We start from the raw sequence: 24,847 nt of genomic DNA on the forward strand, positions 1-24,847 counted from the left end.
ATCATGAAGCTTTTAGCTGTTAACAGTGTATATGGATTTCTTGAAGAAGTCCGCCATCGATATTCACGTGATCTTTATATTAAATTCAATCATTTGTTCAATTTTTTGCCAGTAGCAGGGCTAATATCTGGTAAAATATTTTGTATGCATGGAGGATTATCCAAAGATCTGGAAACTTTTGATCAAATACGATCAATTGAACGTCCGGTGGAAATTCCGCTTCAAGGGCTCTTGGCGGACCTGTTGTGGTCAGATCCTGACCGAAATATTAATGGCTGGGAAATCAGTTCCCGTAACGTTGGTTATGTATTTGGAGAAGACGTCATTCTAGAATTTTGTGAGAAGATGCGTATAGATCTCATAGTACGGGCGCATCAAGTGGTTGATCCTGGTTATGAATTTTTTGCTGACGCCCATTTAGTTACCATCTTTAGCGCCCCTAATTACTGCAGACAGTTTTCCAATTTAGCTGGTGTACTGCAGGTGGACGGCAATCTTTGTTGTAAAATCTTTCAGTTAAAACCAAAATGATTTCTATTGAAATTATTTTGCTCTCATTTCTATTCATCAGATCACATGTATCATATGCAATTCATCTTTGAATCAATAAATTATTGTTCATTATATTATTGTACTATTTGTCTAATTTATCATTAAAATATTTACAATTTTGTTGCATTTCCGGCATTATCGTTCGTTGCTGTCGCCATTTTCCTTCCAGGCATTTCGCACAACGGAACAACGATTTACTGTTCTAACAGTATGCAAGCATGCACAAGGTATTAGGTATGCAATAGTCAACACATTGACGGGTTCCAATCCAGCCGTAGAAATAGCAACATACAGTATTACAAATGGTTTTTAGGTACGTAAAGAAGGGCGAAAATTTGTACATCACCCTGCTTTTTCTTTACAGCTTGTCGCAGACTGTATTAATTTTAATATAAGATGTAGTTATTGGGAGTATGGGGGCTCGTCTTCTTTCGTCTGAATGTGTCATAAATCATTAACTTTTATGCTTAGAATAATTAGTCATGATCATTCTCTAGCAAAGTGTATACGAGGTTAGCGGTATCGAGCTGCACAGTTTGAACAAGAAAAAACTGCTCTTTAAAATCTTGTTTGGGCTTTTTTTATTACGGATTTCCATTATCTGCCTCATTTCTGCGCTAACCTTGTGTAAGCCCTGTTTGTAATACTTGTATTTTATCGTGCTATATTGTATTATATTTGTATTTTATTTAATTGTATTGCATTATTTAGTTTTTTTCCGTTTTCGTTCTTCCCACTTTATTAGTATTGTTCACTGGTGTTTATTATTTTGCTGTTGGCTGTTCTTTACTGTTGCTGTTGTTCTTGAATGATGAAAAATAAAATCCCTGCTTTTCTTATTATAGCTTGCATTGTTTTGCTGAGTTCAAACTAGTGTTGAAAAGTAATTTTCAAATATTTTCACTGAATATATTGTCACATTTTATATAACTTCATTGCGTTACAATGATATATAGAATAATGATGATGTTGATCACTGAAAAGTATGAACTTCAATAATAATAGATTAAAAAAACATAATGTTATTGAATGGTAAAATTTCGCAAATTTTGATTAAAGCAATTCTCGAATAATGAATATTTTGATTATTAATGTTAAGTCACTACTATCGAAGTTACGTAATCCTAAATGGAAATATTTGAACCAATATAATAAAATTATATTGCAGCTAATCAAAAGTGAAAGGTTTGAATCAATGAGCAATTAGACAAGGAAAAACAAAAACATAAAGGCATGAAGGTCAAATTAAATAGCGCGTTCAAAGACCAATAAGAAAACACGGTGAAAATTTGGCCTGAACTGGACCAAATCTTCCTAAACATTATTATTGGTAGTGTAGGTTTTTATTCAGACGCTGCAGTTGGAATGGGTCATTATTTTGTTAATGCAATCTTATATCTGTATGTGTGTGTGCGTGTATTTGTGTGTATTGCTAGGATAGCAAAACGTTGTTCTCTTGTGTGTAATGACTAGAAAAGGTACAAGAAAAGCAGCGAACGATAACGCGGGAAACACTGCAATAGTAATAGTGAGCTGTCAGCGTTGCGCGAGACGTAGTGAATTTGTAAAAATAAAAGAATACATCAGTCAACTGCGGAGATATTAAAATCAATAAAACTGTGTAACAGCAGTCCATGTTTTATTTCTGACCGACAAATTAAATGTAATGAAAGGAGTAAGCAAATTTTAATTTTTTTATTGTCCACATGTTGAATACAGAATTTTGTTTGCACTTGACTGTCAGATTACGGTAAAAGTTTCTTTGACGTGAAATCTGAACAATGGTAAATGTAGATGGGTTGTACTGATAGTACGTGTGTATTGTTTTCTGTGAATTTATTGCTGTTTGCTTTGTTACTTTTCAATACTGCATTTGTATTAAGCAGTGTTTACTTCGTTTATCGACATTCAAAAATCATAGATTGAGAACGACGACGTAGTTGATTTAATATTTGAACAGAACTAGGTCTATCATAAATACATCACCGCATTGAAAAACTTCAATAATTACAGGTCCTTCGATCATGAAATTTCTGTGAGCGCCCTGTTTGCAATATCATCATGAAGGAATAACAATTTTATTTTTCTTAGCTTTTTATTCAAAAATGATTTAGCATACAGCTTAAAATGAAATTGCTTCAGTTTCAATTTAATTTGAATTTCAGTTCAGGCATGTTTCAGAAAATTTACAGACTGTAGTTCACTTTTCATTTATTGGCATCTTGCTTTTCAATAACGGTTTATATACAGTTATATTGAAAAATGGGTGCTGTATTTGAAAGTGAAGCATAGTTTGTTAAATATGAAAGTGAAAACTATTTTTGTAGTTCAAATGCTATTTAAATTTTTAATATTTTATTTTGCTTATTATAGTGTTTTTAGCATGGTTTTTCATTGTTATTTAAGTCTACCCCTTAAATGCAGATTAAGTATATGAAAATTTAAAATCATCGATAAAATTTTATAGCTAAGTGGTATAAATTATGAAAACAAATTATTAATTTTTATACTTTTAGGAAAGTTACAGTTTAATTGTGGTAACCTGTAAATCATTTACAGAAGTACAAGCAACTGTTTATGAAGTACGTTTTATTTCGTTGCCTATTGCATTCTTTGTGATAAATATTTTCTTCAGAGATATTTTCTGCTTAAAAATTTATGATTATTGGAATGTGAAATTTATTCATGCGTGTATCTTTTTTTTAATAATTTCCTTCTATTTATGTTATATTTTTGTCTTTTATAAAGTTTGTATAAAAAATTTTCTTTATTTAGTTTATCATTGTTCTTTTGTATAGCAGGTGTAGAAAGCATTATTTTATCTATTTATATAAATCTTGTTTTAAATTAATGCTGCGTTTTCACTGTTAGACATTTCAAAATGATATTGTATTTGTTAGCAGTTTGCTTGATAGCTTCGCATCTATGTATACATCCTCGTATCTATATGTAAAGAAATGTTTTAACTGCTGAAACTCTTTAATAATAAGTTTTGAAAATTTTGCATGAAGTCATAACATGATTTAATTGAGGTCAGTTTACTTGCATATCAAATTCATTTGATTGTACGTATCTTATAATCCGATATTTTCTATTTATCGGAACTTTAAGCTTTCTTTTTAGTAGTGTAATTTATATTTTTTCCTTTTTATTTCAGTTGGTGAACTTTGCTATGGCACAAGACAAAACTGTGAAGGCTTCACCAAGTGCGTATGCTGGTGCTTCACTTTCATCAAGTTGCCATTTGCCGTTACGTATGGTAGTGAAGGCAAAATTTGTTGGAGCCATTATTGGTCACGCGGGATCTACTATTCGAGACATAGCAAAAGTGACAAAAACACGTTGTGTGTGAGTATTTGAAAATAAAACTTTTCAAAGTTAAGAAACCATATTCAAATTTTTATGTTAAATTAAATTACGTTATTATGTTATTAAATTTTATGAAAGTTGAATAACGGAAAGTGTTAATTTGTAGGGTTGACTTTTCAAAAGATGTGAAAGAAAATAGATCGGCGAATAATCCGTTTTATCAAAATGCTGAAAGAATAATCAGTATTTTTGGAAATCCTGACAATGCTTCCAATGCTTGCGTGAAGATACTACAACTTGTTGAAAGGGAAAAAGGACGAGATGCAGAAGATACAAACAAGTAGTATATTTATTTTAAGCGTATATTTAATATATGATATGATTTTCAGCTCTCAACTCGAGCTTAAAATTCGTGTTCACAACAATTTGATCGGCCGTTTGATTGGTAAAAATGGTGCTACAATTAAGCAGATAATTCAAGAAACCGGCGCTGATATATACGTATCAAAGTAAGTAAATTTTTTTCATCTTAAAACTTAGATATTTTTGAAGTGAAATTAGGAAAAAAGGAATTACCGTTAACTATTTGAAAATAAATTTTGTTGATTTGAAAATATTGTTATTAATACAATTTTTATAATGAGTAAAGTTGTTTGTAAGCATTTTTATTTGAAAAAAGTAGTAAATTTAATGTATAAGTAGATGTTATTGAATTCTTCTATTAAATAATGATTAATATGCTGTGTGAATTTTAGGAGTTTTATAATTCACGAATTTAATGTTTTTAATATGGAGCGTACTGTGACCATTCGTGGTACATTGGAAGCTTTGCGTAATGGCGAGAAAGTTGTTTCAGCAAAATTGCGGCAGTTTTGGAATGCGGATATGTCTAATAGAGTAAGAAATGTTTAAATTGTGATGTTTCTTTTTAATTGAACAATGGATACTTTCAGCCCGAGACTGTTTGTCCTATGTTAAGTATACCGAGCGTGAACTTGGATTCAATTCCACCGATAATTCACAATCAGAAAACGTTCAATTTGCTAAATTACGTTTACAAAGGATTTGTCGATCAGTTTGTATTGATCGATGCTATCCGTATTCTTCTGCAAAGTTCGGACTTTGAAGATGTTATTGGTTCCAATGAAAGCAATCTTCGCTTTTTGGCATTCGTTACTGGTGCCGCCGTTGAAGCTGTACGTACAAGTGAAAAAGATGCTCAAGCTGCAACCAAAAATTTACCTGTAACGTCTGAAAGAGTTGTAGTTACTACTGGCACTTTTATGCAAAACAGCAAAGTAAGCAGAATTACATTTTAATCCGATTATATATATATATTTATGTTATTTCAGGTTTTATTTCTAATTTACAAACAACTGTGTGACAAAATTCAGCTGCCTTTTCACTTGGGTTTTCTTCATTTGAAAATTTCCATTCCTGCAGGAGTAATTGGTAGAATTATTGGAAAAGGTGGAGAAAATGTAAGCGAATTGAAATATTTTTGATTTTTACAATTCTTATGATTGAATTTTTCCAAATTATGCCAATTAAATTATGATTAATATTAAAATTTACTTCAATTCACGAAGGTGATAATTTTGTCGTTGTTTTTTTTTTGTTTTTAGATTCGCAATTTGCGCAGAGCCAGCGGTGCACAACTGGTATTAACTAAAGCAACTGAGACAACCGATGCCAGTTTATCTGTAAAAGGCAACTTTTATGCTATTCAGGTAGGCGATGTCATTGTTTGCATTGATTTAATATATTTATGTTCATTTGCATTTTTATACCATCTGTTGCAGTTGTGTGTATTAAAATTTGCATATTTTGTACAGCTAATTTTATATTTAGAAAATTATGAAAGACATATACTGTTGGAAGTATGAATATTTGCAGCAGCAAAATTTGGTGAACATCAGCAAAGCACTGATTTTGCAGCGGCAGTCGTTGAATCCACGTTCACTTGGCGCTTTTCAATATTGCCAATAATTGAAGAATTTGTACAACAGCAGTTGATCACTTCACTTGTCGTCTTTATTTTTGGTTTTTGTTTGTGTTTGTGTATTTTATATTTAGGATGCGTTTAAAAATGAAATTGATCAGTTGAAGAGCGTTTATTTGTCAATATTTTTACCTTTTTGAATGTAGTGTTGAATTTAAAAACAACTTTGCCAGCTGACATATTAATGCTTAAACATTTTCTTTGTATAAGCACTGATATGTTATGCACTTACTTGGTAAGCAATTGAAGAAGAGCATGAAGAGTACTTTTTGGGTTTCACAAATATTCGCACTGTTTTTATTAGCTTTCGTTTTATTGCTTTCAATATCAAATATTTATTTTACGAACGCCAATGTTACCGAATTAAACAGATTGTTTTTGCCATTTGGAATCTACATCTTCGATAAATGTGAACTTCTTGAAAATGAATAATTTTTATTACTTGTGAAAAATAATATAAAATGTATTCATGCATTAATATTATATGTACTCGCAATTTATTACTGCTAGAATAAAAGTAAGAATGCATTGTTATCTCCATGTGTTGTTTATACGTATTACAAATTTTTGAAAAAATAAGAAATCTTTGTACTCTGGAGAGTTTACTGTATTTTCGGCTGGTTTTGCTCCAGCATTCTTTCAGCTAGGTGAGCTGTAAATTTTAATTGGTTTTATACTTTTATATTGGTTTCAGCAGATCTTCCCATGATTTATTCGCATGCAAAATTGTGAATGACTATGATATTTAATGCATTATTAGTCAAGAAATATTTAAAAATTCTTGATGCTTTAAAAGTTACATTTCGAATATTCATAAAATTTGTGATGTTTGAAAATATTTGTACTTTACTATTTTCTACATTAAATGTACATTTGCATGTATGAAGACGTTTTCAAAACACATTTTTGATAGTTTTTCCTTCTTGACTGATAGGCTAAATGGATTTATAGGCATAATCGGAAAAACTGTCATTAAAAGCTAATAATGGAAATTATTTTTCTAAAATAACATAATGCACGCTGATTAGAAAAATAATTCAGTTGCGAGTCAAAGAAAGAGCTCTTTCAGAAATGGCCATCAGTCAAAAATGAATAGTCTCCCTTCAGTTGTCCGAAGAGAAACTGTAACGTGAAATCAGATTGCGCTTTATTTCACATTTTCATTATTCTCTTATTATTTTGAAAAAAATTTAGAAAATATTTATCAAAAAAATTATGGATGACTTACTGCTTGCCAGTTATTATTTATTCAATGGATATGCAGTTTCCCAATTTTAGGATACTGTATTTGTTCTTAGTTTTCAAAGATACAGTAGCGAATGTTGATTTTATTGTTAAAAATAAAACTTAATTGAATGGCTGAACGGTGTAAAATCTGCGATCAGTTGAAAGAAAAAGTATATGAGTGTCCGAAATGCAGCATTCATTTTTGCTCAGTTAGCTGTTATCGAAGTGAAAAGCATGTTCAGTGTAGCGAAAAATTTTATCAGGGATGTGTCGAAGAAGAGCTGAAGGCCCAGAAGTTTGAATCTTCTATCAAAAATAGAAATACGATTCTAGCATCATTAAATGAAGAAATAAGCAGGCAGTCAGCTAGAGAAAGCTTGTTTCGTATTTTTCCAGATGCTGACCTTGATGCTGTAGATGAAAGTGAACTTGACAGGGAACTGTTTCAGATGGGAGTAAATGTGAATGATGACATTTTTGAATTGCTGGATGATGAGCAGAAAGAAGAATTTCAAAAAATATGGCGAAAGTATCTAAAGAAAAATTTTGCCAGTTCGGTCGCTACTGAGTCCACAAAGTACTTAAACTTGGCGGAAGAAAGAGATTTTGATCCATCTGTTTTTCGCTGAACTTTCATTTTTACTTAATGCTGTTGGAGTAAATTTTTTTTTCTAATAATCACTCAATCAATCAATCAATCACTTTTGAGGTACATTACCCAAATATTTAACAGAAATTGCTGTTGAATGATTTTAATTAAATACTGGATGAATGACTGGTTTAGTTAAAATTTTCAATGCGTAACCAGCTTATGAAGTTTTTGAAAGTAGGAAATTTATCCTACTTTCTCTCGATTAGAAATTATTCCTGCTGTAAAAGCTTTAGATTTATTAATAGATCTTTTTCGTCGATGCCAAGTGGAAATGGTAATGATAGAATATTTTGTGACAGGATTTATAAATCACTTTTTTAGAAATAATCGCTGAAGTTAATGAACAAATTAAGAATCATTCACATGGCAGACTTTTTGCAATAGTCAAATTCGGTGATGAACAATTCAAAGTAACCGAAGAAGACATTATTATTGTCGAAGGATCATATCCTTTTAAAGTGGGAGATAAAATTCGACTTGAAAAGGTAATTATTAAATGCTTATTTGGGTAGAATAATTATATAAAATGGAAATTATAGATACTGTGCGTTGGTTCCAGTGATTTCACATTGTTCGGAACACCAGTGCTGCCGTAATATAAAGTTCACTTTAGCTGTTTGTTTTTAATCAATGGAATGGATTTTGTCTAGGAAAGAAAAAGTTGCTGTTAATGCTACGGTCATAGAAAAAACATTTTCAAATGTTGACGTGGATTTCTTCTTCGTCAGGAGGAAAGATATACGCCGGTTAAATTGTGAGCAGTGCATTTTATATTGTTTTATAATTTTGAAAGATTATTGTTTTCTGTGATACAACCTATATATTTGTATTTTAGTTTATCGTACGCCGCTGTCGATGTTACGAGTGAACAGTATTGAATTAACTTCCCCAGTTGGGGAATGCACAAGCAATATTGCAAAAAAGCCTAGTGACATTTGATAATGAAGTTAATGTTCAATTTAAAGATAGCAAATAAATTGCAGTTGCATCATTGTTATTTACTTCTGTTGAAAAGATGATTCATCGCAGAATGTAAATTTCGTAGAAGTGGTGTATAATTGATATTTTTCTTAATATTTATAGTTTAAATTGAAAAACAGAAATTTATAAAAGTACTTTTTTTAGTAGTGCTAGTTAATTAAAAGATAAGATATTTTGAATGAATAAATATTACAAAGAAGACGGAAACCTGTTTCAAACGATTTATCATATCAGTGAATAACAAGATGCAGTTTAAAATGTAAAGAATATATTTTAGTTAAACTGTTAGTTTTTACATTATTTGCATTATAAGTGTAACTACACAGAACTTATGTTGTTTAAATCATTCAATTTATGACCCGTCCAGTTAGAAAGATGCCTGTACCGACAAATGGAGCTCTGTCGATACTGATGCTCAAGTTTGATGCACGGTTTACTAAACGTAAGGCACGAACAGTGGACGATGCACACTGAACACAAATGTTCTGTTCTTAGCTTTTTTCTTCTCCTCTGTCCTTCTCGTCCTACTGCTCACTCTCTCCTGCCTTTCAGAGCGTTGCCACCTAAATAAATAAATATATATAAAGCCCAGGAATTAGCGGCCCGGCGGGTGTCTAGCGTAAACCGCAAATAGAACATCTCGGTCGGTCGGGAAGTGCGCACTATCCAGGTCAAGATCTAAGCTTCTGTCAGGCAGCTGCCGACCCTTGGAATTTTCTTCCCTTTGTTCACCACTCGGCAAACCACGCCGACGGACTTTAGTTGCTTCATTACTACCGCCACTCCTCTAGGTCATCTGATAACGCGCCGTTGCGATTGTTTGTGCAATAGGCCTTTGTTCGCCGAACAACCAGCTGATCCTTCACGCAGCAGGGGGCCTCCTCGACCCCGACAGCACTAGTCGGATTGTCGCGATAATGATCTTCAGAGCAAGCTTCAGTGGGTCCACAGTATTCCTGTCCTGACCACGCCTTGCACACGCTGATCCGAGAGTGTGTCACGCCTACGAGGTCGACGCCGTTCTGTCGGGAACAATGTCCATTACTTTGTCATTTGTAATATAATATCTATTAGTTGTACAATAAATAAACAGATGCTAAAATTTAATACATAAATATTAATATAGTTCTTTTCTATATGAATTTACACCTAAAGCATTACAGAATAAGCTCTTAAAATTTTCTTTTGCTACTTTCATGTCGTAAAATAATTAACGTTTTAAATCATTTCTATTGATATTTTTAAAAATATTCATTTAATATAATTATATGCTCTTTAATCGTGCATTTTATAAATTTCAACATTATTTATTTTTTATCTGCGATGCATCATTACAAATTCATCTTGATTTTCTTTACTTAAGAATACAGTAAGTGTTATATCAAAAAAGCACGCTTAGAATTATAAAATAATATAAAATCGTGGGTAATAAAATCTAAAATTAAAAAAAATAAACCATATTTTTTTGTTAAAATTTTTTTAAATATTTATTTACTTATTTTTTATTTTCAACCCCCATGACAATCAGTTAGAATGAACTTGCTTAACAATAAAGTGCTTTCTGATTGGTCAAAAATGTTCTATGAATTTCTTTGATTTTCGAAAATTTTCCATTGGTAACGATAGCGTTTACATTGCTCGAAACGTCATTTTACGTTCAGGTTGCCTTGTGGGTTGTGAGTAATTTTTCTGCTTCGTTGCACGATGTCGAAGAATGCTATTGGAATTGATTTGGGTACTACCTACAGTTGTGTTGGCGTGTTCCAGCATGGTAAAGTTGAAATTATTGCCAACGATCAAGGGAATCGTACCACGCCAAGTTATGTTGCTTTCACCGATACCGAGCGACTGATTGGAGATGCGGCAAAAAATCAAGTTGCGTTGAATCCTCATAATACAGTTTTTGATGCGAAGCGACTCATCGGTCGTCGATTTGATGATGCTGCGGTGCAGTCTGATATGAAACATTGGCCATTCAAAGTTATCAACGATGGATCGAAACCTAAAATTCAAGTCGAATACAAAGGCGAGTCGAAGTCATTTACACCAGAAGAAATCAGTGCTATGGTGTTAGTGAAGATGAAGGAAACTGCCGAGGCTTATTTGGGAAAAACTGTTAAGGATGCCGTAATTACTGTTCCGGCATATTTTAACGATTCTCAGCGTCAGGCGACCAAAGACGCTGGAACGATTTCTGGTTTGAATGTTTTGCGTATCATCAACGAACCAACAGCGGCTGCAATTGCTTATGGACTTGATAGAAAGGGTGGCGGTGAACGAAATGTTCTGATATTTGACCTTGGTGGTGGTACTTTTGATGTGTCTATTTTGACCATCGAAGATGGCATTTTTGAGGTCAAGTCTACCGCTGGTGACACTCATTTGGGTGGTGAGGACTTCGACAATCGCATGGTAAATCATTTCGTGGCTGAGTTTAAGCGCAAGAACAAGAAGGACATGTCATCTAATCCACGCGCATTGCGTCGCTTGCGCACAGCTTGTGAACGAGCGAAGCGCACGTTGAGTAGCTCTACACAGGCGAGGTAAGTTAGTTATTTTTTCATTTCAAGTTGTCCTTTGTTACAAATTTCTTTTGTTTTTAGCATTGAAATTGATAGCCTCTACGAAGGCATTGATTTCTACACCACTATTACAAGAGCTCGCTTCGAAGAGTTGAATGCTGACTTGTTCCGTTCTACTTTGGAACCAGTAGAAAAAGCTCTTCGTGATGCGAAATTAGACAAAGCAGTGATTCATGAAGTTGTTTTGGTGGGTGGATCTACTCGCATTCCTAAAGTTCAGAAGTTGTTGCAAGATTTTTTTAATGGGAAAGAACTTAACAAAAGCATCAATCCAGACGAAGCTGTTGCCTATGGAGCAGGTATGAATTAGCTGCGTTGTTATTGTTGCATTGTTTGATGGTGTGTGTGTATATGTGTACATTAAACATTTTTTTTAACAGCTGTTCAAGCGGCAATTTTGTCCGGCGAAAAGCACGAAGCAGTTCAAGATCTGTTGCTTCTTGATGTGACACCTCTTTCGTTGGGTATTGAAACCGCAGGAGGTGTAATGACAGCGCTAATTAAGCGCAACACTACCATCCCTACAAAAGTATCGCAAGTGTTCACTACTTACTCGGACAATCAGCCTGGGGTATTGATTCAAGTGTACGAAGGAGAGCGTGCAATGACTAAAGACAATGTAAGCTTCACTGTTTTTTTTTTATTTCATTTAAAGTTAATTGTCTTGTGCTTTTCTTCTTTGTAGAATTTGCTTGGAAAGTTCGAGTTGACTGGAATCCCACCTGCTCCACGTGGTGTTCCACAAATTGAAGTTACGTTTGACATCGATGCCAACGGCATTTTGAACGTTTCTGCCGTTGACAAAAGTACCGGCCGTCAAAACAAAATCACCATTACTAATGACAAAGGTCGGCTTAGCAAAGAGGACATCGATCGTATGGTGCGAGAAGCCGACCAATATAAACAGGAAGATGAAAAGCAGAGAGACCGTATTCAAGCGAAAAATGGTCTGGAAAGTTATGCTTTTAATGTTAAATCAACAATTGAAGATGAAAAATTGAAAGTAAGAGAACTATATAATAATATTATGTTTGGGTTTGCGAAATAACAGTTTCCATTCCAGGATAAAATTCCTGAATCAGATCGTAAGGCGGTGTTGAATAAATGTGAAGAAGTTTTGCGCTGGCTGGAAACAAATCAGTTGGCCGAAAAAGATGAATTCGAGCACAAGCAGAAAGACCTGGAATCGCTGTGCAATCCAATTATGGCAAAGTTGTATCAAGTAAGTTCATCATTGACAGAATGATGTTTTGCATTGCATAATCTGAACTTTTTCATTTTTAAGGGAGATGGCGGTGGTGGAATGCCAGGTGGTATGCCGAATTTTGCAGGTTCTGCAGGTGCACCTCCAGGTGGCGCGTCTCGTGGTGGTGGTCCTACTATTGAAGAAGTTGATTAAAAAAGCATATGATGATGATTATTACCTAGTCAACGCGTATTATATATGCTGCAATATTCTGGGCGTAGTTCTAATAAATTATATAAAATGAACTGAATGCATTGGCACGTTGAACTGAATAATGCAAAGTTTTATTTAATTGGAACAATCATGAACTACAGTATAAAGCGCATTTAATAATAAATTGCTAAATGTCAATTGTCTTGAAACTGCAAAACCAATTTTTGAAAATGTTTAAATTCGTCAGCATTTACAAACAATGAATTGCATTGTGCGATATTGGCAGAAAGCATGCTAAGTAAATAAAAAATGCTTTTTTATGGCTACTATATTTATCCTTAATTTTTGAAAACATGTCATGTTCATTAACGAAGAAGACTTACTGTTATTTATATTGAAGATTATTAGTTAAGAATTTGTCTGTTCAACCTTGTAAATCTCTTTTGTAAGTAGACTGTAAGTTTCTATTTATAAGTTATCCAACCAATGAGTGTCGTAGAATTCAATTTATTTCAATATTATTCAGTTGAATTAAAGAACGGGGAATGAGGGAGTAGCTAATGAGCGGTTCGAGCGTCTGCAAGGATAACTTTCTTGCTTGTGTTCCCTCCTCACTCTTATTTATACATGTTGGTTGGCCTAATTCCGCGTCTGGTGCCTCAAATTATGGAGGAAAGATCCAATAAACGGGTTGGTTGTGCAACCGTTTAATCTGTGCAGCTCCGGTGATCGGAGCAACTGACCACCAAAATTGTGACAGGTATACAGCATGGACGCTGCCCCTTTGACCGTTTAATTGCTATTCCATTGTTCACTATCAAGAAAAACAAGGGAGGCAGCCTGCGTTGCGTGCAAGAAACAATATTTTGGTCATGGGGAGTTTAAGCATCGATGAGCAGGTATAGAGAAAAGATTTCTCAACATTATCTTTAGAATTTGTTAAAGTTATGGAATGTAAAAATGTAGCATTCTTTACTAGGAAAATTATTTTTAAACAAGCACAGCTCTTAAAAAATTGAAATGAAAAAATTTATACTTGAATTTTTTTATTCAGTATTTAGTATCGAAACATGATTAAAATTTTGGTAAATAATAATACACATTTTAATGAATAAGAAATGAGAAAGGCTTTTGAGATACAGTAATTTAATCTCCTAAAATCGATGTTTAAACTTGACTTTCTGGTTACTAGAGTTAGTACTACTGTATCAAATGCATTCTATGACGTTGAAGTAGTGAGTTGTGTGAATGACAAGGAAGAATGCATTAATTTTATTTTGAAATAATTTTTTCTCAAAGAAATATTTTCACTGATATGATTTTTTTGAAAATATTAATGATGAAATAAATGTGACTTTGAGGGGTGATGTTTTAATGATTTTACTTTTCTTTTAGTCATCATGCAACTTCTGCGTAGCGTTCGATTGTTTCAGTTTGGACTTCGGCGGAATTTTCACCACGTGTGTAAAGCATTTTTTTTAATTTCATGCATAATTTTCTGAAACATTGTTGAAATTTAGGGCGGCATGAAAGTCGCAGTGCTGGGTGCCAGCGGGGGTATTGGCCAGCCAATGTCTTTGCTGTTGAAAATGTGCCCGCAGATTAATCATCTTGCTTTGTACGATTTGGTGAAGACTATTGGTGTCGGAGCCGATTTGTCGCATTTGTCCACTAATACGAAAATTTCCGCTCACAATGGCAAAGAGCAGTTGAAAGATGCCCTCGACGGTTGCGACGTTGTTTTAATTCCTGCGGGCGTTCCAAGAAAGCCAGGTAAAATTAGCATATTGCTGGGTACTAGATCAATTAGCATATTGCTGTTTTGTTGAGCTTAACATTAAAATTGCAGTTTTTTTATTTTCATTATTCTGTGTTATTCTGTACGTTTTTGTTTGTTGTTCCATGTTGGTATGTGCATTTATTTTGTGCAGGAATGACTCGAGACGATCTTTTCAACACCAATGCCTCTATAGTGAAAGAATTGACAGAAGCTGTAGCCAAATATTCTCCGAAAGCTATGCTTTGTATTATTTCGAACCCAGTAATTTTGTTTTCCTTTATTATTTCTTTTTTGGTCAATGATTTTTCATAGTTTTGAGTAATGTGAAGTGATTTCATTTTAATAGGTAAATTCGACTGTTCCAATTGCTGCTGAAGTGTTGAAAAAGTATGGCGTTTACGATTACAGGCGATTGTTTGGTGTCACAACGTTGGATATTATTCGATCTAACACTTTCATCGCCGAGGCGAAGGTTTGTCAGAAGAATTTACGAATTGTCACAAGAGTACTAATGAAACAATTTTTTAGAGTCTGGACGTGAAGTCGGTCAATTGTCCAGTAATAGGCGGTCATTCTGGTGTGACCATAATCCCTGTATTGTCTCAGTGCAAGCCGAGCGTGATTTTTGATGAAGAAGAAGCGAAGCAGTTGACAGTAAGAATTCAAGAAGCCGGCACGGAAGTGGTCAAAGCGAAAGAGGGAACTGTAATAAAAAAAATATGAATGAAATTGCGAAATTAAAAAGGGGCTGTTTCTGTGCAGGGTTCGGCTACGTTGTCGATGGCTTACGCTGGGATGCTGTTCACGCATTCGGTAAGTGTTGAAGCTGTTCGTTCAGACGCATTTGTAAAATATGAGGCACTTTTGAAATTCAGCTTCTGGACGCGATGTGCGGCAAAAGTGGAATAATTGAATGCACATTTGTGCAATCAGATATCATACCGGGCATTCCTTACTTTTCTACGCCTGTTTTGCTTGGAGTAAATTATTATGATTTGTTTTTCATCACCGACTAACTTCTTGTTAATTTGGAAAATTAATTAATAAATTTTTAATTTTTAGAGAAATGGTGTGGAAAGGAATTTGGGTTTGCCTGCGATGAACAACTTTGAAAAAAAATTGTTGGATACGGCATTGCCTGAATTGAAAAAGAATATTGAAAAAGGCATAAAATTTATAAATTGACGGCACAAGTGTTGAAAATTTATAAAATGTGAAAGACTGGAAATAAAAGTTTGCTTGAAGAAATATATTTTGTTTTTAATATTTTTAAACTGCTCAATGGGGCATGTATTATTTGTTTGACTACTTTTTCATTCGGCATAAAGTTAAATTAATTAATAAAAGGAATAGAAATCTTTTCAGAGAATGACTTCAAGAAGTGGAATTAGCAGTTTCAAGCGAGTTCAGGTATTTTTTATCAGAATATTCAATTGAAATATTTGTGAATAAATATTTAAAATAATTCAACTAACATTACATGCAAAGTAAATGAATTTTCAGATGGGAAAAATTTTGTATATTTTTATAAATAAAATTATCTATTGAAAAATAATGAACATAGTTAAAGAAAATTGTTTTGTTTGTTTTTGCTTTCTATTTCTAACTCCAGCAATGGTTGACGTTTGCTCGTCAATGGCATATTATCAATGCAGAATGGCAGGATCCGATATTATTGGCTGGAAAAGTTGCACATTACCTTCGAGGAATGAACAAGCCAATTTTTCATCATGCAAGTAAATAATAATAATAATAATAATAATAATAATGACAGTTTAAAATTGATCATCAATGATTATTTATTGAAAAGGTGACTGTGGTGATCATGTTATTGTATACAATTGTCGCCACATTGCTATGTGGGCTTTTGACTGGAAGCGATTAGATTATTATTTTGATAACAGGTAAATTTCTTCTGAACAGTACTTCTTAGAGTGATATATAACGTAATATGTAAATTTAAATGTTAATATTAGTGAATGTCTGTTCGCTATTCAGATATTTGCGTGGACAATCGAACATTCCAGCTTATGAAATTCACCAAGTAGATCCTTGTAGAGTGAGTGGAAAGTTTTTAATATAATATAATATAATATATATTTATTGTTTTTATTTGTTTCATAGATCGTCTTCATGGAAGTTTATCGAGCACTTGGTGGTCCCCATGATTTAGGAACAAAACGACGAAATATTGAACGTCTTCATGTCTTTGCTGACAAAGTAAAAGCTGAAAATTTAAAAAGCAAAATTTCACTCGTATCCGTAAACCGATAAATCACTTATTTGCAGGATGTTCCTAGTCATCTGCTGAAAAATGTATGCAATCATCTGGAACAAGTGATGCGTGTGCCCAAACGCTACGATGATTACACTGAAGAAGAGCGTCGGAATTTTCCAAAAATTGTTCAATTGTAATTGAATATTTTTTTTCTTTTTTAGGGTATTATTTAAACAAAAGTTTTAAATTTATGATTCGTCTTTTATTTATGTTATTTATATTATTTTTATTTTATGCCAATAATAGTAATAATAACACTGAGTGAACAACTTTAATCATTTAACTTTTTAGACCAGATGATTATTGTGTTGATGATGAAGCAAATGAATTGGAAACAGAAAGCTTTGATTCAAGTGAAAAATGATTTTCTTTGCAAAAATAAAATATACATTACTTTTGTTCTTTTTATTAATAAATTTATTTATACAGAACAAACATCTGATTAGTTGCTGAAAATTACACAATTTAAAATTCATTTATTCATTATTTTAAAGATAATTTTTATTATATTTAATAAATGGCATTTATTAATTTTGCATGAATTTTCCAACAAAATTTATTTATTTAAAAATTAATTAGGTAAAATATTTTTCTATAGATTATGTCCAAGTAGGTGAAGTAAGATTTAAAATTTCAATTGAGAGATTACCACCTACATAACACATCAGAATGCAAACAATATATTTTAAAGATGATACTCAACTCGAAATCAGCTTCATGCAGTGTGCTGACGCTTTATAGCACTGACGTGGAATGTTTGTTTTATTTAATGGATGGAAAACTATAAGCAACGCAACTGAATGTTTTTTTTGGATAAACATTTACGTAGAATATATGCACTTATTTCTTTTCATTTAAATGCTATTCAAAATATTCAAAAAGGCGAGAATATATTTCAATATTTGTGCCTATTGAATTTATTATGAAAAGTAATGTACAATTTTTGAGAAGTAACGTTTTCATAATATTTAAATGTACTTTATTGATTTTGCACTAATTATTTACTGATTTTTTCACTTCAAAATTTGCAAGCCATTTCAAAGATGATCGAAACTTTTATGCGAGAATTTTAAAATTTCATAGGAAAATTAATTTTTGCATACAACAGCAGCAAGTGCTGTTTCTCATATTGTCCATCTTTTTGACTTTTTCATTTATTAAATAACTGAATCTATAATATGTATATTTTAAGTTTACAATCAAAAAAATTAATCATAAGTTACGCATCTTTACGCAACCAGCCGTTGCATTAACGTATAAAAAAATTTACGTTGCTGAAATTGTTCATCTATATGTATGGATGGATGAATGCAGATGTATATTTTAAAGACGCAAGCTATTTGCCGCTTAATATTATTTATCATGCATAGAATAATACAGTACTTTTTATTCGAATTTTTCAAAAACATTTTTTAATTTTTATTTTTTTCTGAAAATGCATTATTTATATTCATATCTTTCATTTCTTTATTAATTAGTGTATAATATACACTTATATGTCAAACATTCATAATAGAATATTAAATAAGTAATTGTAAAAAATGTTGACAGAATGCTTTCATGCTGAAGGCATATTGTCTATATAGATTTCTGTATTATTTGAGAGCATGATTTATTGGATTAATTTGAAATATTGACGCTGTCATTGATTGGCATTCGATTGTTACAAACGTTGCTAGCTGCAAACAAGCGGTTCTTTGATGCACTCCAACATAATCAGACATAATTTCAGCTCTACTGAAAACAGGTGAAAATTTTTTAGTCAATATATGAAATTCTTAAAAGCAGGGCATATTGAAATAGTGTTGAAAAAAAATCTATTTCTGAGTAGTAAAAACAATCGATAAATATGTAAAAATGCATGTTTTTGATTCAGTTGATAGTCGTCGAATCATGCGCTTGTCACTTTGTAAAATTTGTTTCATCCTTTTGGTTTGAATTCACAGTTTTAATCTTTGAAAGTGATGTGATTTACTCACACGCATGCTAATGTGAAATAATTTGTCAAAAATACACAACTAGGCAGTTTAATAGTTTTTCATTATATGACAGTTTACCATTATTTTGCATTATAAAATGCCATTTTAAAAGCATTCAGAAAATTTGTAAATGAAAATAAAATGATCATATTGTTTGTGATTATATTTTCTTATTTTCATTAAAAACTTTTCCCAAACATGTGTGAACCTACAGGCCAAATTGAGCAATCTACAGTACGACACGAAAACATTCGCAGGTGAGAATACAAGCAGCGAAGCGTACTGCATTGTTTGCTCAGATCATGAGCTGTGATCTGCTTAATTGAGTGTTCTGTAGCACTGAGCATAAGCATATTCTGTGAAAATTGCAGCAACATTTCCGTTTCCGTCTTCGATAAAACATGCAGACCAAAGAACAGCTTTCTGGTTATGGATATCAACAGTCAGAACCAACTGCGACCGATTATTCTAAAATTGATGGCGCTGAAAAACCATTCAGTCGTGGAAAAATGCAAAGATCTGGAACGCTGCTGGAACGATCAGCTAGTTTATTGGGAGCCATTTCCAAAGGAGAGCTGTTCATGTCGAAATTATTCTACTTTTTCTTTTACGCCGCTTTTGGCTCCTTATTTCCTCTCATATCAATATATTTTAAACAGCTAGGCATGAATGCTACTCAAGCCGGACTGCTCGTTGGCATTAGACCATTTGTAGAATTTGCCAGCGCCCCTTTTTGGGGAGGTCTAGCAGATCGTTTTCGCAAAGGGAAAGCGATTTTACTGTTTTCCCTGATCTGCTGGATTGTATTTACCTTGTCTCTAGATTTCATACAACCAAATTCACCGTTTTGCTTGATCGGCAACTCTAGTCATCAGTTTCTAGTGCCAGCGCTGGATTCAGATGGAAATAAGAAAAGTTCCCCCATGGGAAAGAAACTGATGGATTTGAACGAATTTCAATCAGAAACTGCTGCTGAATCAGAGTTCGCCTTTTTCTACTTACCTGAGATGTACAAAGAAGCACGCACACCAGGCATCTCACCCGACATATTAGACAAAGGCGCCATCGTTAACTATGATCCAGAAAAGTTGGGCCATCTGGTATCCCCGCCTCATAGTAAGAAAGTCTACAGAAAGTCAGCCGTGGAGGAAGTTTTCTTGCTGCTGCTGATTACGATCATAATTGGCGAATTTTTCAGCGCACCGGCTATAACTTTAGCCGATGCTTGCACGCTGAATTTATTAGGTAATTTCCATTGGATTGAAAATTTGTGTTTTTGTTTAAAATTCATCTTACAGGCGATCATCCTGAACTGTACGGACGTCAACGGATGTTTGGAAGTCTTGGGTGGGGTTTGGCTATGTTCATAATTGGCATAGCGCTGGACTACAGTCTCGTTTTTCCGAGTCATCCATGCGGTTTGAACATCCAAGAGAAGAATTATACACTGTGTTTTGCTGCTTTTTCGGTGTTGATGAGTTGTGCATTTTTGGTCGCTACACAGCTTAAATTTTCTGATTTTGGTGAAGATTCAAAAAAGGTTGCCCAGCGCATCATGGACAGTCAAATTGGGAATGTTGATCCTCTGGTGGCTGAACAGGCACGCACTGAAGCACCCGAAGCACAGGAGGTGAGCCCAGGGCACAAATGGCTCAACGTGATGAAAACATTCGCCACGCCTCACTATTCCGCCTTTCTTTTCGTCACTTGGTGGATGGGCTTTGGCGTTGGTTTAGTGTTTTGTTTTCTTTTCTGGCATTTGCAAGATATTGGAGGCTCACCATCGCTATATGGACTTGCGTCAGTCATAAATCATGTTTCTGAAATTGGAGCCTACTTTTTCAGCTTTCGGCTGATCAATCGAATTGGTCACACAAAAGTACTTTACGTCGGTTTGATTGCCAACGTGGCACGTTTCCTTTACATCAGCTGGCTTAGGGATCCATGGTGGGTTCTTCCTTTTGAATTTATCCAAGGTAGGCAAATACACGAGAAATTATAAATAATTTTAATTTGGATTCCTGTTCATCAGCAATAGTAATGACTTTTCAATATAAATATACGCCTAATGTATGATTATAATTGAATCTTGTGTATCTGTCAAGATATGTAAAAAATATTTAACGAGTTGTCGTAATATTGTTTTTTCCTCGTATTGTCAACAATTCCCATTAGCAATAGCGTATGATTGACTTCTAATGGTTAAGCAAACGAAGCTCGCGCAATATTAAGCTGGCAAATTGTATGCATCCAGTTATAGTCATTGATCTTGTTTTCCCAGCTTCAGTTGGAATCAAATCGATTGCTATTATTGATCAATAGGCAATTTTGATCATTTTCGAAAAGAGCAGCTTTTTTATTTTGTTATTTCAGAAAAAAATACCAGTCAATCAGCATATGGGCAGGCGACAGTATTCATTATTATCATAATTTTAATTATCATTGCTGTTCCTGTTATGTTAAGTGAAAAAAATTGTTTTAATCATCATTCAGCTGGTCAATTCCAAAAAAAAGAGTAGAGACAATACAGTTAGGAATTTTGAAGAATAGCTTGAGCAGTTTTTCAATGAGATGTTGATGAGTTGCCGAAAGGTAGGGGTGAAAGTTGTTGATCAGTATCGATCTGACTGTATTGATTAGACTCGCTTGCCGAGTGGAACTGAAATTTCCGACACTTGAAGAGGCTGAAAACAAAAATCACCAATGCTAATAATGGACAGAAATATTCGATCAGCGTTTTGTGGAAAAGTCAAAAAAGTGAAAAGCATCCGCTTGTGATGCCGCTTGCTAGTCAGATACCATTCCATCGTATGCATAAGAATCGAACTTGGGCTGCTTGCGTTGTTTGCTTAGACGAGGAGATGCGGATTGTCATGTAATGGGTGGAATCGATTGACCAAGTTGTGCTGTTGTGTGGAAAATTGAAATTAACACTGGAATTTTCGACCGTTGACAGCGTTGACATGAAATCAGTTAGTTTCATTGTTAATCGAAAGTATTCTATTTATTCAAACTCATTGTGCGATTTAATTATTTTAATGGAAATTTTCCTAGTTGAAAGCTTCTTAGCAGAAATTCTTTTTTTTGATACAGTGGGAAAGAATCAAATTGGCACTTTTTCTTCAGCTCCAGACAAATTCATTCACACATTCTGCATATTTGATTATTTGATTATGTGTCCAGCAGAAATTTTTCACCAAACTTCAGCGTTTAGTTGAGTTACTATAGTAATTTTTCGTGAATGTTTTCATACATTTAAATCTTTCCATATACTTATAAATTGAGCCGTTATCGTTTCTACTTTTCATACGGTAAATAATTTCTATTTAAAAAATGAAATATCTAGTGGAGATGAGAAAAGTTTCATTTAATTAAACTTATCTATTGTAAATGTCATTTCAAAAAGAGAAACACTAAAAATGATTTCAAATAAATTTCTTTCATATTTTATAATAATGAAAATTTAAAGTAAAATTTCATTTAGAATGTGATAAAAAATTAATTTATAAGACTTTTTAAATAAATTCCTACTTGAATTTTTCTCATCTCTTAGTTATGATTAAATAAATTTAAAAAGCAAGCATCAATTGTATTTATCAGACTGTGTCTTTCATCAAAGTATTTCTAATTGATCACTTGCAAGGAGAAAATAATTAGTTATGAAGTTTTAAAATTGATTTCATCTTTCATATTATTTGCATGTGAATAGGCTGTTTTGATTTAGGCAGAATTTATTGCAATCAAATAAGCCAATAATAATTATCTTTTTCATATTTATTTTCTGATTTACTTGGAAAATTGTGATTGTTCATCAAGAATGCTGTTTGATATTGACGACGTACAAAGTTGAAGATGTTTAAAAAAATATTTTTCACAGAAAAATGTATTTTGATTTAATTTCAAATATGAAGGTGCGTGTGATTTGTTCACGCAAGAATTGAAAGCGTTTAATATTAATTAAAAATTGTCGATAAAGTGCAATTAGCGTTTGTGATTTGTTCATTTTCCATTATCGACCTGTTTTCTTGTTTTTTTAATGTGTTAATATTTTTACAAATAATAAATTTCACATTTCCATATTTTAAGGATTAACACATGCCGCAGTTTGGGCTGCAGCAACGTCGTACATTTCCCTGGCAACACCACCTCAGTTTAAATCGTCTGCACAAGGTTTGCTGCAAGGTTTACATCATGGACTTGGCAGAGGTTGCGGCGCATTGTTCGGAGGTCTAATAATAACATATACTGGTATTGAGAAAAAGAAAATCATTTTTATATTGTATCTTTGATTAAATATTTAATTTCAGGAACCCAGCTTATGTTTCGAGCTTATGGTTTCTCTTGCCTTGTAATATTAGGAATATTCTATGCAGTCAATCGCTTCATGAGTGGAGACGGAATTAAATATCACAGCGAAGCCTTTCTAGATGAGCAACATACTTTAGGTTTGGATTCCTTTTAAGCATAACTGCACGGTACGAAATAGAATGTAATTGTTTTATTTTTAGCACCCCATGGTATACCAATGCATGTGCCATTTTCGCCAAAATCAGAAAAATTATTGGATTCCGGTGCAGCGGGATTTTATGGGACCGTTGATCCAACCCAAGAAGCATACGATCGTTATGTTAAAGAGCCATATGATAAGCCGGTGAATTTTGAACAATTGCCAAGTCATTTAGGTAATTTCAATCTGTTGATTTTCAGTTGACCTTATATTAATTTACTGTATGATTTAGGTGCGAAGTAAAATTATTCCCGGTTGAATTGCTTATAGCACTGCCAATATTATACAACTGCTTTGAAATGCAATTTGGTAACATCATTAGCTATCATATACAAGACGATTACTAACTCGTTGTTGTTGTTGATGTTGCTGCTGTTTTTGAATGTTGAAGTTTGTAGTGATATTTGAATGTTTTAAAATTTCATTGACGTGTACACCATATTGATAATTTCAAAAAAATCAGTGCTATTTATAGATCACTGTTCAACAGTCATAGAATATTTCTGTTCAACTTCTACAAAGTATTTATTTATATGATGACTTCACTTTTTTATTTTTGTGCTTTGATAGTAGAGCACATTGTATCACATTTGCAGCATTAAGAATTTACGTTTTAAATTATAAAAAGTTAATATTACATTACAATATTATAATAAGTGCAACAAATTATGATTTGTTTTTCTGAATCATCATTTAAAACTAATATGAAGAAGTGAACTTAATGTAAAATAAAGCATCCAGATTTTATCATTTGCAATGAATAATTATTTACAATAAATGGTATTTATATAATTGTATATTTATTTAAAGTATATGTGGTAAAGTTGTCGAAATTGTTCTAAAAAATACCTAATTATTTCAATTATAAAAAACGGTACATAATAAGCAATAAAAATATTTATTCAAATTTTAGAATTTTTTTATTACAAAAATGATTTAAATTAAAAGAACTGAAATTGAAATAAACATAATTAAATACAAATGAAGGCTTAATACAAATAAATCTTATTAGAAATTTCGAAAAATAGATAGATTTTGACGCGTTGAAATACTGAATCTAAATTCGTATAGAAAGAAAATTATTTTCAACCCGCAATGATCACAAATGTTAAAATATTTCAGGGTAAAAGTGGTTTTTCAAAAACCAAAAAATCCAGCAATTTTTCTAATAAATATAAATTCCCACTGTGATCACTTATTCATCATTTGATATAAACCTGAAAATTAAGAAAATTTTAAATAAAACAACAATCCAACATCGAATTTGCATTTGCTCACAGAATTGTGTTGGTTTTTTTCTTCATCTTTTCTTAATAAAGGGACATTCAATAAAGATGTGGAAGTTTTCCTCTGATTACTGTTAAAAATATTCGGCGATTGTTCAGTGATTTGCATCACTGCTGACTTTGACTTTGTCAATGATGCGCACATTTTTGAAATGAGAGGTCGACAGTTTGGTGACTACAAGAATTATTTTCAATAATTTTCCCTTTCATAAAAAAATATACTTTAAAGTTGTGCAAAATTTAAAATTTAAAAGTTCATTTTTCCTGATGATACCTTTTGCCTCAAACTTGACGTTCTGACAATTTCGAGACA

The 24,847-nt window shown here is 32.8% G+C and overlaps 4 protein-coding genes across 4 annotated transcripts; 3 read left to right on the forward strand and 1 right to left on the reverse strand.

The window, feature by feature from the left end:
- Positions 1-112: 112 nt before the first annotated feature.
- Positions 113-8,338, forward strand: Tsp_06318a (phosphoprotein phosphatase 1; the record flags this gene model as incomplete). The annotated part of the gene is made up of 13 exons (XM_003378339.1): positions 113-337; positions 1,904-2,010; positions 3,069-3,134; positions 3,710-3,900; positions 4,028-4,201; positions 4,251-4,370; positions 4,617-4,758; positions 4,815-5,159; positions 5,214-5,342; positions 5,487-5,591; positions 7,354-7,667; positions 8,113-8,227; positions 8,282-8,338. Coding segments are annotated over 13 exons (2,090 nt in total), but the record flags the coding sequence as incomplete, so codon positions are not given.
- Positions 8,339-10,427: 2,089 nt separating this feature from the next.
- Tsp_06317 (heat shockprotein A) lies at positions 10,428-17,126 on the forward strand. Its single transcript, XM_003378340.1, has 16 exons — positions 10,428-11,266; positions 11,327-11,604; positions 11,686-11,924; positions 11,991-12,308; positions 12,369-12,527; positions 14,225-14,477; positions 14,554-14,612; positions 14,831-14,956; positions 15,013-15,138; positions 15,850-15,894; positions 16,097-16,220; positions 16,295-16,388; positions 16,483-16,543; positions 16,609-16,704; positions 16,774-16,895; positions 17,054-17,126. The coding sequence occupies exons 1-16, from the start codon at positions 10,428-10,430 to the stop codon at positions 17,124-17,126; spliced, it is 3,012 nt and encodes a 1,003-aa protein (XP_003378388.1).
- Positions 17,127-17,839: 713 nt separating this feature from the next.
- Tsp_06316 (conserved hypothetical protein bucentaur or craniofacial development subfamily) lies at positions 17,840-18,486 on the reverse strand. Its single transcript, XM_003378341.1, has 2 exons — positions 18,434-18,486; positions 17,840-17,933 (listed from the first exon to the last, which is right to left on the reverse strand). The coding sequence occupies exons 1-2, from the start codon at positions 18,484-18,486 to the stop codon at positions 17,840-17,842; spliced, it is 147 nt and encodes a 48-aa protein (XP_003378389.1).
- Positions 18,487-19,142: 656 nt separating this feature from the next.
- Positions 19,143-23,423, forward strand: Tsp_06315 (transporter, major facilitator family; the record flags this gene model as incomplete). Its single annotated transcript, XM_003378342.1, has 6 exons — positions 19,143-19,857; positions 20,040-20,717; positions 21,115-21,204; positions 22,828-22,989; positions 23,049-23,186; positions 23,250-23,423. Coding segments are annotated over exons 1-6 (1,957 nt in total), but the record flags the coding sequence as incomplete, so codon positions are not given.
- Between the last annotated feature and the right edge of the window lie 1,424 nt (positions 23,424-24,847).

Source organism: Trichinella spiralis (genome assembly GCF_000181795.1).
Source record: "Trichinella spiralis strain ISS 195 chromosome Unknown Scfld4, whole genome shotgun sequence".
In the NCBI taxonomy this organism is placed as follows: Eukaryota; Metazoa; Nematoda; class Enoplea; order Trichinellida; family Trichinellidae; genus Trichinella; species Trichinella spiralis.